General features: G+C 48.5%; 1 protein-coding gene across 2 annotated transcripts in view; it reads right to left on the reverse strand.

Moving 5' to 3' along the window:
- The window catches only part of NMNAT2 (nicotinamide nucleotide adenylyltransferase 2), a 153,892-nt gene that overhangs the window by 26,406 nt on the left and 109,397 nt on the right, over nt 1–18,089 (reverse strand). For both annotated transcript variants that reach the window (XM_059412742.1, XM_059412743.1), the window contains exons 2-5: nt 7,283–7,371; nt 6,484–6,551; nt 4,373–4,451; nt 426–552 (exon numbers count right to left, since the gene is read on the reverse strand). In XM_059412742.1, the coding sequence (XP_059268725.1) occupies nt 426–552; nt 4,373–4,451; nt 6,484–6,551; nt 7,283–7,371 (363 nt within the window). The remainder of the gene's footprint in view (nt 1–425; nt 553–4,372; nt 4,452–6,483; nt 6,552–7,282; nt 7,372–18,089) is intronic.

An 18,089-nucleotide genomic window follows, 5' to 3' on the forward strand; every position in this document is an offset into this window, starting at 1 on the left:
TCCTAGTCCTGCTACGTCTTCACTGTGTGACCTTGGGCAAGACTGTCAACTCCCTTGGAAGAGGCAGAGAAAAATGCTGCCTTCCATATTTTTAATTCCCAGGAAGACAATTATAAATAGAATTTGTAAATATTATTTTTAATTATAAATTTATAATTATAAATATTAGAAAAATGCACACCATCAACCCAGTCTCTCTCTCACTGTGACCCCAACCCAGTCTCTCTCTCACTGTGACTGCTTCTCTTTGATGCTCTATTTTAAGGACTAGAGCATCAGTGTCACCTTGTTAAAAGTGCAAATTTTCCTCCCCCTCCCAGACCTACTGAGTCACATTCTGGGGGAGGGCCCAGCAGTCTGGATTCTAACCAGCGTCCAGGTGATTCTGAGGTCTGAGAGCCGCAGCTCCCACCAGGGTCCCCTACCTGCAGTGGGTTTGCTGGACACGTTGCTGTTCTGGTAAATGGGCTGGGGGGTCTCATTTTGGGGCTGTCCGATCACTGGCGTCATGGAAGGTGTGTTGACGTTGGAGAGGATACAGCCAGTCACCCGCTGGGGGAAGGGAGAAGTGCAAGGTCAGTGGTATTAGCCAAATAACTTATGAAGAGCATTCCTAGTTATCGTCAACCGCTCATCTGTTCACCCATCCCGGGGAGGCCACTGGGCGCTGAGCTGGTGGCAGGGGCGGGTTCTAGACCCAGCGGCGTGGCGTGGCTGTGTGAGGCCAGCAGGAGGCCAGATCGCTAGCTCAGTGATGGGAAGGCATGACATGTGGTGTTGCCCTGGTTCAAGTCTGAGCTCTGCCCCACTCTGGCTGCGTGACCTTGGACAGTTACCGTCACTTGAACCTCAGCTCAGGAGTTTGACATGGACAGGCCCGGTGGCTGCCTTTCTGGGCTGTAGTCTGGCACCTGGCCGCCGATGTTGTAACCTCCCATGTGACGTGCATTCCTGCCCTCCCTGCCCGCCGCACGGGCCGCACACGAGGTCGTGTCTGCAGAAGGGCTGTGTACGCTTTGGAAAGGTCATACGAATACCAGGCACTATCACCACCTGTCGCCTCTCCAGGCCAGGGACGCCAACGGCAAGGCCAAGGCTGAGAGTGGGGCCAGGCGAGCGGGATGTGTTTGTGTGGCAGGAAGAGGCGGGGGGCTGGGCACTCTTTCGCCTGCTTGTCAGTGTGGACGCACATTCCAGAGCCAAACGGATATTCTCCGTGTATATTCTATTGTGCTGGATTATCTGGCCTGCTGCTTCCCTCGGGCCGCAGAACTCATGGAGCTGATAAGGCCACGTCCTGCCCCGCTGACCCAGATACCCACCCCCTTCCCTGCTGTGGGTGCGAGAGCTCCAGAATCCCTTCAGCTTTCCAAGGGCCGGTGCTTCTGCAGGTCCCTTTCCAGATAGTATCTCACCCCCATGCACCCCTCTTTCTGGATTTCTGAGTCCCGCTGCCAGAGAACCCCAAGCTGCGGGGCTGCTGTGGCCCTCGTGACCCCCGGAAGGTCCGTCTTCCACACAGAGGGCAGAGAGCGGCACTGATGCCTTCTGAGCCCCAGAGGACAAGCGTTTGTTCTGTGGAGTGACCTGTCCCCTCTGTCATGTTCTTGACGCAGGACGGTCCCAGCAGCAGCCAGCCCCATCTGGGAGCCTGCCGAGGCCCCCCAACAGGCTCTTCCCCGCCTGCTTGTGGCTGCTGGAGGGGAAGGGCCGGCCTGCCTCCTTTTTCATTATTTCACCTCCGGAAACGGAAGCGCCACATTCTCGTTTAGCTGAGGAAATGCTTCCTCCCGCTGCCTGCACGGCGGGTCCCAGGGGACTTGTTCTAGGTGGAGAAGAAAAGGGCTGGCTGTGTGCCCCACTCTGCCCTCGTCACCCCTCCGCGGGCTCTCACGTTCGCAGAGACCCTTCCAAGCATGGGCTCGGGTCACCTCTAAGTAAGCCCTGCCTCAGTCTCTCCAACAGGTCTGCCGTCCACGCCGGGAACACCGGCCTGATGGTAGAACAGGAGCGATGGTGTGTCCCCCACCGCCATTGTAGGCAGGGGTCCTGGGGACTCACATTCTCTACCGGCCTGTGTCACTGGAAGGGCTGAGCTCCTGGCTGTGCTGCTCTGGCCCAGACTCCCGCCTCCCGGCATGAGTAATCGAAGGAGGGTTCGGGAAGCCCAGGCGTTTGGAAGGAAAACAGTGGGCAGACTTCATGGCTGGTACAGGCAGGGCGCCAGCACGTCTGCAGGGTCCCAGATTCCTCCTTTCCATCACGGAGCCCGAGGCTGCCGTGTGATCAGAAGGCACACAGGCCCCCACGGACCCCCAGCTGATGTGTGGTGTTGAAAGACTCCTCCCCTAGAAGATAGATAGGATAACTAACCGCTTGTTTGCTTTTCTGTAAACCGCTGGCTTTTAGGTATAGACCAGGTTATTAATTAGGTTATTAATTGCTTATTAATCGCTCTTTTGCCCTTCTGTAACCGCTTGGCTTATAGAAATAATAGAGACGCCATGATGGCATTCCTACCTTCCCCCTTCTTGTTCCCCTTTCCCGCCTCTCTCCTCCCGCGCGCAGGCCCTCAGAACCAATCAGCTTGTTCCCCCTTCCCGCCTCTCTCTTCCCGCGCGTGGGTCCTTAGAGCCAATCAGCAAACTCCATGTATGCCTTTTTCAAAAGTTCTAACTGTCAACCAATCAGTTGCGTCCCACCCAAAACTTGTTTGTATCTGTTTATAAAAACCCGGGCGCCACCACAGCCGGGTGTGCTCAGCTAGCAGGAGCTGCTGACCACCCGCAGGCACCTGTGTAACAATAAAGAACCTCTTGCTGATTGCATCCAGTGGCAGTGTTGGATTCTTGGGTAAGGGGATCCGCAGGTCTTTCAGTGTGAGGCATAAACTGCTGTGAAGTCCCCAAGATTTTAAGGATGTTTGTTAACACAGCGTATCTTAGCCTCTCCTGACTGATACTGTAGGATAGGAGGGGATGCCTGCTATTACTGCGGGGGTTGAGACCAGCACAGGGAGCTGGTGAGTGCCCCTCAATGGCAGAGTCCCTTCAAGGGGATCAGAAAAGACTCCGGATGCCTGTAAAGGATTCTGAAGAGGGAAGGAAGGTAGGTTCGCTGTGTCAGTTCCAAGGGGGACAAACCTAGCAGATGAGGCAACAGCTCGCTAGAGCCCGCCCTCTTCCTCTTCCTCTTCTTCTGGACTTCCTGGAGGGTCAGGAGCCCAGAGCTGGCCCCGTTGGTGGAGTGTGATGCCGACGGCTCCCCAAGGAGCGGTTGCTGACACCCACTGATGCAAAACACAGAAGGGCAGCCGCGCCCCCTGTGTCGGAACAGTGCCGTCCAGACTGCCGCTTGCAGCTGACAAGGGCACCGTGACAGGGTCAGGGTGCTGACTCTGGTCTTGGGCAGTCAGGCTTCTTGCTACGGTGGCTCTGCTCTTCCTGCCGTCGCTGCCGAGATTGAGGGGCCGCTGTCAGTCTGGGAAGGATGCTTTCCTCACACTCTGGCCAGTGGGGCTGGGGGGCATGGCTCTTGTTATAACCTGGTCACCAGCTCTTCAGTGGCTGCAACCTGAGCACAAGCCACGGGCTCCCATCCAGGGGAGACACAAAACAATGGCTGTGTGTCCTCAGGTAGATTGGCTTACCTCTCTGGGATTCCTTTTTTTTAAAAAAGATTTTATTTATTTGACAGACAAAGATCACAAGTAGGCAGAGAGAGAGGGGTGGGGAGGCAGTCTTCCTGCTAAGCAGAGAGCCCAATATGGGGCTCGATCCCAGGACCCTGGCATCATGACCTGAGCCAAAGGCAGAGGCTTTAACCCACTGAGCCACCGAGGTACCCTTCTGGGCTTCCTTTTGTCCACTCATATAAAAAGGACCAGAACATTGCCTGCCTTGGAACTCATGAGAGGACCAATGAGAGTGAACAAAGGGACAGCGTGTGGCAGCGGTGAGGGGGTCTCGGCCACAGCACCTAGTGCTGGAGTGAGGGGACTGGCAAGTCCATTATAGATGGGGGTGGAGCCCCCAGATGCTCATCCCCTCACTCTCCCCCATGCTCCTCTGTGCTCCGCCTTCCCGGGCCAGGTCTCCTTCCCTCCCCACTTTCTGAAGTCTGTTCTCACTCCCACCCTGGGTTTGCTGTCAGAAGTTGAAAACCAGCCCCTGTCAGATTGAGCAGGGGGGCAAGGTGGGGGGCAGGCTCTAGTCCGACTCCTTAACTGGCTGCTCTCCTTCCTGCTGGGGGACCTGGTCTCCCACCGCTGCCCGAGAAGCCGGAAACCGAACCAGGTCTGTAGGCCAGCAGCACTCTTACTGGGCCTGCCTGGTTTCGGGGGCACCCGCCCCCCTGCCGTGGCCCAGCTCACCTTCATGAGGTCCCGATGGTGCTCCAGCACGCTGCACGTGGTCTGCCAGGTGTCCTGATAGCACTCCCAGGGGTCCACCCTAACAGAACCAGAAAGAGGCTTCCCACGGTTTCCATTCTCACACTCATTCCTCACTGGTCATTTCCAGAGCCTGTAGCTCAGGGAGCTCAGCAGACTGGCCTCTGCCGCATACTCAGATCCCAAATCAGATCAAACGTGGGCTTGAAACACCTTCCTACCCCTCAGTTTCCTCCTCTGTAAAACGGGAGGAGTACGGGGCTTTGGGAAAGTGATGTTTTCTTCCTGTGCCACTTTTCCCACCTGTAAAAATGACGATGTGACTCTCTTGTGGGGTTATTAGAAGGGCTCGATGAGTTTCATAAACAAAGTGCTTAGTACAGAGCCTTGCTCTGATGCTTCCCCACACAATGGAGATTTTCCTCTGGGCCCTCGAGGATTGGGGTAAGGATTCAAAGCCAGGCCCTCATCGAGTAGCGAGTAGCGGCTGCAGATACCTGAATTGGGGGATCCGCCCCTGTCTGCCTCCCTGTGCAGGGAGGGTGGGTGTGCCTGTCAGACTGAAGGGCACAGCCCCGCCCGCTGGCCAGCCCCTCCTGTGCAGGGGGATGTGAACTGAGCCCGGAGCTGGCCCAGACCAATGCCTTGCTCAGGCTTAACTGGCAACTTAATGAGCTGCTAAACTGGGAGATTTCTCAAACATTTTCTTAGCAGTTGAGCATTCCCTGCCCACCTCCCACCAGGCGCACACACCGAAGCTTCCCAGAGGTAAGAGCTCCCGGGCTGAAAACCTTGAGAGTCGGCTTGAGCGGCAGGCCCTCCCCCCACCTCTGACCACCACCCACCTGCCCGCAACAGGCTCCCCCAGGGCCGGAGGCCCCGCCCCTACCTCTAGAACCACCTGAGCTTCCCTAGTGACCTCAATTCTCGGAATTCTGACCTTGCCCAAGCGCTTGGAGCAGTGCAGAGTCAGCAGGAGGTGCTGGGGAAATATTTGTTGAATGAATGAAGCAATTCTTTCAGAATCTTCCAGTCACATCCAAGCAGGAACAACTCCTGCCCTGTGTCTTCCCCCACTGGTCCCCATTTTCCCCAGGAGATCCTAAGCCACAGTGTTACAAGGCCTTGTTTCTTTCCCTGACGGGACCGTGGACAGGCTGTTCACACTCAAACCCCTTGATTTCTCTGGGCCCGTTTCTCACCAGAGAAAAGGCAGCTGTGTCTCCCTATATCTCAGGGGTTTGAGAAAGTCTGAGGTACAAGTGTTTCTCACGCAAATCACTGCTCATGACCCGCAAAGATCCCAATGCGATTGCGGTGGTGGCTTCCCTTCCCCGCTCTCCTTCCCACCCACCCCTCTCCTCCCCTCACTGTGAGGTGAGCTTCCCTTCACATCCCTCCTTTCAGAGAAACCTCTAGGTGCTGCTTATTTTTCCATGGGGGGAAGTTACAGTACAAATGGTGTGCCATTATTTTTTTTTAAACGGCATTTTCTCATGCAAATTATAACTGTGGGAACTTGGGGGAGTGTAATTAGCATAATTAGTGGAAGCTTGCTTTAATTACATGGCCAGCGCTGCACATAACGGTGTCTGCCATCTTCGGGCGGCCGGCGCAGTGCCCGCTTGCTGGGAGCCCCTCGGTCCCACGCTCAGCCCGGAGCCCCAGGAAGCCCGAGTTCAGGAATGGGAAATAAGGAAACCCAGAGAATGGTTCCTAAAAGGAAGTTTGAGTTCACAGGAAGTAACGGGGGAGAAAAGTGGAGAGGCATTTCGGATTTCCTGGCCAGGCCTCACCCCAAATCCAATGATGTCCAGGAATACTCCTGGATCCAAATGTCCCAGAGCAGAGAAACACTGCGGCTTCCCTCTTGGGTCTGCTGGGCCCTACCGCCTGGTTATAAAACCAAGCGGGGTCACCTCCGAAGGTTTGCGTAATTATAGCCTGCCGGGGACTAATGCCTCTTCTGACCTCCCCACCCCTGTGGGATCCAGATGACTGAGGGGACCCCTCCTCTTCCTCTCTTCCTCCCCTCAGCCCCAGTGACCCCCCGCCCCCCCCCCCCCCAGGGGCATGGGCCAGGCCAGCCCTACCTGATCCAGTCGGAGTTCTGCACCGCCAGCTGACACATGATGAGGCGGTGCCGGCTGGACACAAGGCCCTGGGGAACAACAGAGCATCAGTGGGAGGCTCCCTGCAGCCTCCGGGGACCCCACCCCAAGCGGGCTTCTCATTCAAGGGCAGCCTTTCCTCAGCCACGCCGGGAAGGAGAGTGTGCCCCCCACCCCGCCGTGTGTGCACCTGTCACACTGACGCCCAGAGCGTAGAGGGGACGGAGGTCGGGATGGGCCACTCACGACAGGGTCAGGAGATGGGCCCCTGGGAGGAAGCAGCCGACCCTTGCCCAGCACAGAGACTTAACCCTGCAAACGGGGCTTCGTCTCGAGGCTCGGGCTGCTGGGTGGGCGACTTCCTCGGAGGCCGCTGGGGATGGAGGGGAGATGGACAGCCCTTCCCTTTCGTGTGGCAGGGAGGGAGCCGCAAGGAAAGGAATTTTAAATCCGATCGTAAGAGGCATGGGCCTTTTCCTCCTGAAATCCGGGAAAGATCTGTAACCCGCCGCATGTGTGGCACCGGAGCTCGGCGGTCCGCGGCGGTGCGCGCTCGGGCTAATGAGCGCTGCGGGCGCAGCTGTTCCTCCCCGCTGCCGCCCGCACCCACCTGCGCGGGGCTGAGCCTGGTCCAGAGCCCGGAGCAGGACACCTGCTACCAGGCATGTGTGTTTCCAGGAAGTGTAGCCCAGACGGCCTTGGGGCAGCTGTGTGCCCTAGGAGCCATCCATGGGGTCAGAAAGGGAGCGTAAAGGAGCAGAGAGGCAAAGGACCAACCCACCTGTTTTCCGTAGGAGTCGTGGACAGGAGAGACAATCCCGCCAATCACAATAAACCTTCCAGTTTTGTGCAGATAATCCCTGGCTCTTTCTAATTAAGAGAAGAAAACCAAACGTTATAAAGATTCGGAAAGGTGTGGATTAAAGGTGATTGATGAAATCAATACGTTCTGCTCTGCAAGGTTTATTGCCTTACAGCTCTCGCCATTTACATGGAAAGTGCCAACCTTCCAAGTTACCTTGGTGATTCAAAAGGTTATGGGATGAGATTCTGGCCCCCAGAGCAAAAGGATTTAGAACCAAGGGGATTAATCCAGTTTAAAAGGTCCTCTGCTGGACAAGTCGGCAGCTTAGAGGGATTTAGAACAAGCACCTCACTAGAAGCCGTTTGAGGGACAGACTGGAATTTACGCCTATGATCACTTGCGGAAATTCTAAAATGGAGGAGTGACTTAAAAGGAAGAAAACAAGGAAGAAGAAGAAGCAGCCGCCACCTTCTTATAATAGCAAAGGTGGGCTGATTGCCTCATCTCAGAAGAGAACCACCAAAACAAGTTTAAAGGCCTTCCATGTAATTAAGGAGAATTAACAGGAAAGCCATCGTTATGGTTGATTGAGAGAAGTTCAGTCACAGAAAAGCCTTTTTCCCTTTGGAAGGAATTCGTGAGGCTGCTTTTTCAAATTTACCAGACAAGCCCGATGTCTTTTCCATGAGAAAATTTAGAAAACTAGGAAGGGGAGGAAAATTTTAGTTCTCATTTGAAGGGGTTCAGTGTCAAACCCAGCAGGGCCTGAGCTTGTACCGGGGAGGATATGTGGTATGGATTTATTTCGCAGGCGAGGGATTCTGTTCACGAAGGGGGTCTTGGGGAGCAAGGCTGGCTGTGTAGTTTACAAGCAAGTGCCCAGGACTTCCTTGCTCCTCTCTTAAAACTTAAAAATAATTCTCATCACATTTGCCTTTTTTTTTTCTTTCAATGCGAAATCTCTCCATTTCTTAAAAAAATAATTAACACACTTTATTTTTGAGCATGGTTTTGGATTTAAGGAACAATGGAGCAGAGAGCGCATAGAGGTCTATACATCCAGCCCCCACCTTCCTATCTCCCCCCGCCCCCCACCGTTTTTCCTATTATTAATATCTTGCATTAGTGCGGTTCATTTGTTACACTTGATGAGTCCATACTGACACATTACTATGGATTAACTATAGGCCATAGCTCCCACGAAGAGACACAGTGTTGTACAATCTGTGTGTTTTGACGAACGTATAATGACATGTAGGCACTGTTGCAGTTATGTTGCAAACAGTTTCTCTACACAGAATCCACTGTGATCCCGCTGTTCATCCCTCTGCCTGGGTGCAGAGCTGCCGGTAACTAGGGATCTTCCTACCATTTCTCTGGTTTTGCCCTTTCCAAAACACCGAGTGAGTTGGGCTCATACACTACGTAGCTTCTTCAGACTGGCTTCTTTTACTTAACGGTATGCATTGTGGCTTGATAACTCAATTTGTAAATTGCCGAATAATTATCTGTTGTCTGGATATGTCACAATTTCTTTATCCATTTGTACTGTTTATCCATTCAGCAACTGAAGGGCGTCTCGGTTGCTTCCAGTTTTCACTGATGATGAATCAAACTGATAGAGCATTCATGTGCAGGTTTTTGCGTGGACCTAGTTTGCGACTCGGCTGTGTAAACATCTAGGAGGGCAGTGGCTGGGTCAGACGGTGAGAGGACATTTGATTTTGGAAGAAACTGCCAAATTGGCTTCCAACGTGATCATTCCATTTTACATTCCCACAAGCAACAGATGAGCGTTGCTGCTGCGCCACATCGTTGCCAGCATAGGGAATTACCAGGTTTTTTGGATTTTAGCCGTTCTAATAAGGTGTGTCACCTTTGCTTTTTTATTTTTTATAAGATTTTATATGTTTATCTAAGAGAGAGGGAGAGGGAGAGAGGGAGAAGCAGGCTCCCCGCTGAGCAGAGAGTCCAATGCGGGGCTCGATCCTAGGACCCTGGGATCATGACCTGAGCTGAAGGCAGACGCTTAACAACTGAGCCACCCAGGCGCCCCTAACCTCTGCTTTTTTAAAGCATGATATTACTTTACTTGTTTTCAAGAAGTCTTATTTTGAGGCCAAGGACAAATTGAAATCCTTATTAAAACAAAACAAAACAGGGGTGCCTGGGTGGCTTAGAGGGTTGAGCCCCTGCCTTCGGCTCGGGTTGTGGTTTCGGGGTCCTGGGATCGAGTCCCATGTTGGGCTCTCTGCTCAGCAGGGAGCCTGCTTCCCCCTCTCTCCGCCAGCCTCTCTGCCTACTTGTGATCTCTCTCTCTGTGTCGAAAAAATAAATAAAATCATTAAAACAAAACGAAACAAAAACCCTTTTATTGGGACGTGCTCCATACCACCCCTCTCTTCTCTTGGCCCTTCATACTCTAGTCTTCACTGAGATCATTTACATCTGGCCCTTAGCTGTCGCGGAGTCCCTGCTGTAGTAAGTCAGAGCCTCCTTCCTCCCCCATCCTACAAAAAAGTGGCCTCTCCTTATTCTGCACCCCCAAGCTTCTCACTGGAAGCCCCACTCTACCTCACCTCTACCTCGGTCCAGCCTGCCTGCGCTGTCCAGCAACCGCCTTGACTGCACTTACAGCTCTGCTAGGCCCCTGTGCATCAAGTTCAAGGGGCCTGGCCAGAAAATTGTTTCTGAAGGTGTATGCCTTCACTCCTCTTCTGCACTGAGTTCTTCAAAGCCAGAGATTTTGTTGTAGGAGGTCCCCAACTTACAGCTAACAGAGATGCGCAGTTAACATACATGTGAGAAGCAAGCTCGGTATAAGATGATTGGCCTTCAAACAACCTTGACTGGACACATTGCCATCTGAAACACCGCTGCCTTAAGAAAAAAAAGCTGTAATCCACATGTGGTCCAGTCGTCACCCATCCGAACACATCTTGGGTTCTTAAGAGCCTGCATAGTGACTCGTTAATTGACCAGTGGATGCTTAACACACGTTTGCCTAGAAGACTCATGTAACTATTTCCTCTGCTCTTGTCCTTCTAGAGCGTCCTTTCACTGGGCCATCTTAAGTCAGAGAGCCGCCCACTCCATTCCTCAGACCACACTCTAGACTCTCCATAGGAAATACATTGCCCCGAAGAACCTCATCACCTTACAAATGTTACCCTTTGCTTCTGGCCAACGTGAGGGGCCACTTCTTCTGGCAATTGATGAGGGAGCAGGAGGCTGGTTGAAGACAAAGCAAAAGCCGGCACCTTGCACCCCCTCTCCACCCGCTCCCCTCGGTACTGTGTGTGACATTCCTCAGGCACCTCTGACCTCCATAAACAAATAGTTAACTTGCAGAGATCACAATCCTGCAAGACAGTCTCCCCGGGTTTACGAATGTCCTAGAGATCTACAAAGAAGTAACCTTCTCAATAGCACAGTTTCCAGAGGCAAATAACTCAGTTCCTCAAGCCCTAAATAAAGTTAAATTTCTTCTAAAACCAAATCTCAATAACAAAGACGCTTGATAGCAGGAATGTCATTGGCTTGCCAAAAGACAACACTGATCAAGCCTCAAGTCCTCTGGTATCCCAGCACCTTACAGGCCCTCGTTAGCATATGAAGCTCCGTTGAAACCTCCCTTGCCCTCACCTTCCCCCAACCACAAGGTACCTAACCTACCATCTCTCATAACCCGGGCAGCAGCTCTTCCTGCCCATGGGTCCTGTCCCTGTGCTTTAATAAACCACCATTTTGCACCAAAGATGTCTCAAGAATTCTTTCTTGGTCATCGGCTTCGGACCTCAGCCCACCAAACCTCACCTAGGTTCTAGAACTTCTTCAGCAATGCTCCAAGATTCACTATCTCACAAAGAGGCAAAAATTTTTTTTAAGATTGTATTTATTTATTTGAAAGAGAGAGCAAGAGATGGGGTAAGAGAGGGGCAGAGGGAGAGGGAGAAGCAGGCTTCCCTTGAGCAGGGAGCCTGACATGGGTCTCGATCCCAGGTACCAGAGATCATGACCTAAGTCAAAGGCAGATGCCTCACCGACTGAGCCACCCAAGCACTCCTCCAGAAGAGGCAATTTCTGAAAGGAATAACCCTAACCCTATACCCTAGAAGAGGATACTTGATCTGAAGTAGTTAAACCCAGAAGAGGCATGATTGTGATGATGTAATCAAATCAGTTCAGTTGTTGAGTACAAAATACCATGATCAATCCTGGAGGAATAAGAGGATAAAGGTGGCTTTATTCATTATTCCCCAAAGTTTCACAATAATGGAGATACAGAAAGCCATACTGATTGATCTAATGAGAGAGGAGTTCTACAGTGGCTTTCAGTGTTGCTGGAGTACAAGCCACAGTGAGAAACACAGTTCATGTCCCGACACAATACGCATCTATGTATACAGGTAATTAACTGAAACAAATGTATTACAATCCCCTTAACTACAGCAACGCACACTGATGGTTTCCATATATTCTATTCTAGGAATCATAAATTTAAATAAGAACCTGGTCAAAACCTACTATTGGGTGGCAACCTATAGTTTGAACAACGCTGTGCTAACATTGAAGTGCTAAGGGCAGGGGGGAAAGGGACAGGAGAGATTAATTCTGCCTTTCCGAAGCGCGCTTGCCAACTGGTTTAGTCTTACCCACTGGGTTGGTCTGGAGGTCTGGAGGCCTGGAGGCCTGGTAGTGGTGAGGATGAGGGAGGGGTACTAGTCACTAAGCATGCTGGAATGGAACTTCTCAGGGCCTGAAAGCCAGGCCTGGGACTATGGTCTTTATACCAGAGATCAGTGTTTGGTCAATGTGTATTCTGTGGACGGCACTGGAATCACCAGGAGGAGGCTATTAAAACAGATTCCTAGGTCTCAGTCCAGAGTTACTGAGTCAAAATCTCTGGGGTTGGGATTTAAGACACTACATTTTCAGGTAATGTCTCTGGGTGATTCTTTTCTTCTCTGAAGTTTGAGAACCCTGGACGTACATAGACGACAACCATAGAGTTGAGAAGTAGAGACAATACAGAATCATTGAAGGCTATTAACAGGGAAACGACATGATCAGAGCTGGGGGGAGGGGAATCACAGAAGGGGGTGCACCTGGGTGACTCAGTGGGTTAAAGCCTCTGCCTTTGGTTCACATCATGATCCCACCGGGGTCATGGGATCGAGCTCCGTGCTGGGCTCTCTGCTCAGCAGGGAGCCTGCTTCCCTTCCTCTCTCTCTCTGCCTGCCTCTCTGCCTGCTTGTGATCTCTGTCTGTCAAAGGAATAAATAAAATCTTCAAAAAAAAAAAAAAAATCAAAGAAGGGATAGTGAGGGTGATGAAAAATCCTATCTTAAGTAAGCTAATCATTCCTGGTGGGAAATTTGGGGTCAGGTAATAAGGGATGGAGGAGAGAGATGACCCCTCCAAACTTCCCAGAGTATGTCCAGGGGCCACAAAATAATAGGATTTCCTTTTCTCTTGAGACGGTTTTGTTTGCTTTGCTTCTCAGGTTTTGCAGTTGGATGTGTCAATGCATGTGTCATCAATCTTTCGAACTGTACCTTCATCATGTACGAACAGTACTAGGTTTTATACTCAGTGATTCACTGGTTGCCTCGTTACCCTCTAACTTGAATGTGATGTCCAGCAAGAAAGAACTGGCACCCAGCTAAACAAAAGTGGCCAGGAACAGCTACAATTATTCTCTTCCTTGTTTCCCATAGAGATTCCAAAGGACTGAAGAGTCAGCCTAATGACATCTAACTCAGGAAGTGTGGTTTTGTGGACTGAACTTGGAATCAGAAGATGTCTAGATCTTGGGTAAGTCACTTCATTTCTCTGAGCCTTAAGTTTCCATACCTGTAAAATGCCTTCTTTGCAAGGTTGCTATGAGAATTGAATCAAATTCTGAATATTAAAGTGCATCACACCCACATGGTTTCACTGGGGAATTGTCCTAAACATTTAAAGAAGAATTAAAACTAAAGCCATGGATGGATCTAATGTAAAACATGGTGACTGTAGTTGATAACTGAAATGATTCTAACCCCCACTTCCAGTATGTGTGTGTATGTGTGTCTGTGTGTCTATTTCCCACACCACAAAGCAATTCTGAAGACACTAGCAGGCATCCTACAATCCAACTAAAGTCTGACACTACCTACCTAGAGATAGTATCCACTCCCACAGGTTAAGGATTCAGTCCTACAAGACTGCCTCCTCCCTTTCAGCTACCAAATTGCAAGGCCAGGTTGGAACCTGTACTTCTGGCCAAATGGCCACCTCTATTGGTTTGATTAATTTGTGACAGCAGCTCACAGATCTCAGGAAGTTCATTTACTCACTAGATTACCGATTTATTACAAAGGATATTAAAGACTACAGATCAACAGCCAGATAAAGAGATACCTAGGGCAAGGACCTAAACAAAGGAGCCTCTGCCTTTGTAGTTCTGGGGACTCATGGAGTTTGGGATCCAGAATGAAGGTATATGGAAGCGTCTGTCTCCCCAAACCAGAAGCTCTCCAAATGTCTTCCTTTTGGGGTTTTAATGGAGGCTTCATTATATTGGTGTAATTGATTAACTCATTGACGGTTGGTGATTGATTCAATCTCCGGCCCTCTTACCTCCCCAGAAATCAGGAAGTAGACTGAAAGTTCCAACTCTCTATTTATAGATGGTTCCCCTGGCCACCAGCCTCCATCCTTAGGTGGTTTCCAAAAGTCACAACATTAACATAAACCTCTTTGTGGTGGAGAGGGCTTTGTTACGAATAACAAGACACCCATTTCACCTTTATAGCTCTGAAACATTTTTAGGAACTGAGAAAAAGAGACCAAATATTATAACAAAAGATGTTTTTCTCTTCTTGCTCAGGGAATTTCACAGGTTTTAGAAGTTGTGGGTCAGGAACTGTGGATGAAGGTCAGAATATATATTTTTTACAAATCACAATATTGCTATAACATTGTATAACTGAAATTTGCTAAAAGCGTAGAACTAAAATGTTCTCACACACAAAGGAAGAAAGACAGAAGAAGGAAAGAAAAAAAGACACAGAAGTAAATATGTGAAGTGGCCCATGTGGTTTATGAACTGGATGGGTAGAGCCCTTTCACAATGTACATGTTTATCAAATCACTGCACCGCACACTTTAAATATCTTACATTTTATATGTCAATTATACCTTGGTAAAGCTGATATTTTAAAAAGTGACACAATTCTAGGGTCTCTTGCAGAAGATTAAAAAAAAAAAGGGAACATTTTCCAATTTATTTCATGGAGCTGGTGTCACCCTGATACCAAAACCAGGTAAAGAGACTAGAAAATACGCAAAAACCAATAGCAAAATATTAGCAAATAGAATCCAGCTACACATAGAATAATACACCATGACCAACGGGCATGTATTGCAAGGATCCAAGGCTGTTTCAATATCTGAAAAATCTGGGTGCCTGGGTGGCTCAGTGGGTTAAGCCTCTGCCTTTGGCTCAAGTCATGATCCCAGGGTTCTGGGATAGAGCCCCGCATCGGGCTCTCTGCACGGCAGGGAGCCTGCTTCCTCCTCTCTCTCTCTCTCTCTACCTGCCTCTCTGCCTACTTGTGATCTCTGTCTGTCAAATAAATAAATAAATAAATAAATCTTTTTAAAAAATCTGAAAAATCATTTAATGTGATCCCCCATATTAACAATCTGAAGAAGAAAGGCACATGATTCTATCCAAGGATGCAGAGAAAGCAGTTGACAAAATTCTACATGGATTCATGATAAAAACTCTGAAAACTAAGAGTAGAAGGGAACTTCCTCAACATAAGGGACATCCTTAAAGACCTATAGCAAATATCACACTTAATGGCAAAAGACAGAATGCTTTCTCTCTAAGATCAGGAACAACACAGGCCCATCTGCTCTCACCACTGCTATTCAATATGGCACTTGAAGTTTTAGCTAGCTCATAAGGCAAGAAAAAGTAAAGGCATAGAGATCAAAAAGATTAAAAAGAAAAACTATCTCTATTTGTATAAAAGTCTACTTAGAAATCCCAAGAAATCTACAAGGGAATTCCTAGTATTATTAAGTGGGTTCAGGGGGTGCCTGGGTGGCTCAGTCAGTTGAACGTCTGACTCTTGGTTTCAGCTCAGGTCATGATTTCATGGGTCATGATCTCAGGGGTGGTGAAATTGAGATCATGTGTGTGTGGGGAGGGGGTCTCTGGGGAGACCCCCACAATCTGTGGGGAGATTGCTTGAAGATTCTCTCTCTCTCTGCCTCTTTCCACATTCTCTCTCTCTTTCTCAAATAAATAAATACTTTTAAAAATGAGTTAAGTAAAATCATAAGATCAACATAAGAAAATTAATTGTATTTTTTTAAAAAAGATTTTATTTATATATTTGAGACTGAGAGAGAGCACTAGCAGAGGGAGAGGGAGAAGCAGCTCACCCACTGGGGTGGGAGCCTGGTGTGGGACTCCATCTCACTACCCCAAGATTAGGACTTGAGCCGACACCTAAGGCAGACACTAACTAACTGAGCCATACAGGCACCCTTTATTAATTGTATTTTTATGTGCTAGCAACAAACATGTGGAAACTGAAATTAGACTACTTATAATGACTCAGAAAAAAATGAAATACTTAGGTATAAATATAATAAAACATATACAAAATTTGTGTTAAAAACTACAACGTGCTGATAAAAAGAAATCAAGGAAGATGTAAATAAATGTAGAAACACACCATGTTTATGAATTAGAAGACATAACAAAGAAGATATTAACGGTCTACAAACCAATAAATAAATTTAATGCACTTCCTATCAAAATTCCAGCAAGTCATTTTTGGTGTAAATACTGACAAACTGGGCACCTGGGTGACTCAGTTGGTTAAGCGACTGCCTTTGGCTCAGGTCATGATCCTGGAGTCCCGTATCTGGCTCCCTGCTCAACAGGGAGTCTGCTTCTCCCTCTGACCCTCCCCCTTCTCATGCTCTCTCTCTCTCTCATTCTCTCTCTCAAACAAATAAATAAAAATTTAAAAAAGATACAGACAAACTATTTCTAAAATTTATACAGAAGGAAACAGAATGGTTAAAACCTTTTTTTTAAAAAATAAGAAAGTGGAGGGGCGCCTGGGTGGCTCAGTGGGTTGGGCCACTGCCTTCGGCTCAGGTCATGATCTCAGGGTCCTGGGATCGAGTCCCGCATCGGGCTCTCTGCTCAGCAGGGAGCCTGCTTCCCTCTCTCTCTCTCTGCCTGCCTCTCCATCTACTTGTGATTTCTCTCTGTCAAATAAATAAATAAAATCTTTAAAAAAAAAAAATAAGAAAGTGGGAAAAAAGAAAATAGGGAAATCAGCCTATCCAAATTTCAAGTCTTTTTATATAGCTATAGTAATCAAGACTGTGAGGTATTGGCAGAGTGGCAGACACATAAATCAATGAAACAGAATAGAGCCTAGAAATAGCCCCACATACAAACGGCCAACTGCATTTTGACAAAGGTGCAAAAATAATTCAATAAAGGAAGGATAGTCTTTTCAACAAATGGCACTGGAGCAATTGGGTGGCTATAGACAAAAATAAACAACAATAAAAAAATCTAAATCAGGGGCACCTGGGTGGTTCAGTGGGTTAAACCTCTGCCTTCAGCTCAGGTCATGATCTCAGGGTCCTGGGATCCAGCCCCGCATTGGGCTCTCTGCTCAGCAGGGAGCCTGCTTCCCTCTCTCTGTCCACCTCTCTGCCTACTTGTGATTTCTCTCTCTGTGTGTCAAATAAATAAATAAAATCTTAAAAAAAAAAAAAAAACTAAATCAACCTAAATCTCTTATCCCATAGAAAATTAATTCAAAACGGATCATAGCTTTAACTTATGTAAAATATGAATATTCAGATGAAACTATGGCAGAAAACTGGGCAGAGGGCTTGGTGAAGACTCTGATATGACACTAAAAACATGATGCCCAAAAGAAAAAAAACCAATAAACAGGACATTCACAAAAGCTTTTGAAAGACCCTGTTAAGCCCATGAAAAAATGAGTTATGGATGGGGTGAAAATATCTGTGATCCACATATCTGAGGCCTCATATCTAGAATATAAAAAAGACCCTCGAAGCTCAACGGTAAAACAAAACAAAAAGAACAAAACCCCTAAAGATCCAATTAGAAAATGGGCATAAGGCAGGAGGAGACATGCCACCAAAGAGGACAAACAAAGATGGCAAACAAGCGTAGGAAGCGATGTTCAACAGTACTAAGCATCACGGAAATGTAAATTAAGACCGTGAATTCACCAATCAAAATGACTAAAAGAAAAAATAATGACGACATCAATAGCTGACAAGGGTGTGGAGAAACCGGATTCCTTCTACACGGCTGGTGGGAATGTCAGACAGCAAGCGACCCTGAAAAAGAGTTTAGCAGTTTCTTTAAAAAACTAAACTTAGGGGCGCCTGGGTGGCTCAGTGGGTTGGGTCTCTCCCTTCGGCTTGGGTCACGATCTCGGGGTCCTGGGATGGAGCCCGCTTCAGGCTCTCTGCTCTGTGGGGAGACTACTTCCTCCTCTCTCTCTGCCTCCCTCTCTGCCTGCTTGTGATCTCTGTCTGTCAAATAAATAAATAAAATCTTTAAAAAAATAAAATAAAATATTAAAAAAAACACAACTAAACATAGGTTTTATCACATAACCCAGCAATGGTACTCCAGGGTGTTTTTCCAAGAGAAATAAAGACATGTCTGCGTAAAAACCTGTACATGATTACTCATATCCGCTTCATTTGTAGT

The sequence above is a fragment of the Mustela nigripes genome, chromosome 10 (assembly GCF_022355385.1).
Source record: "Mustela nigripes isolate SB6536 chromosome 10, MUSNIG.SB6536, whole genome shotgun sequence".
Lineage (NCBI taxonomy): Eukaryota > Metazoa > Chordata > Mammalia > Carnivora > Mustelidae > Mustela > Mustela nigripes.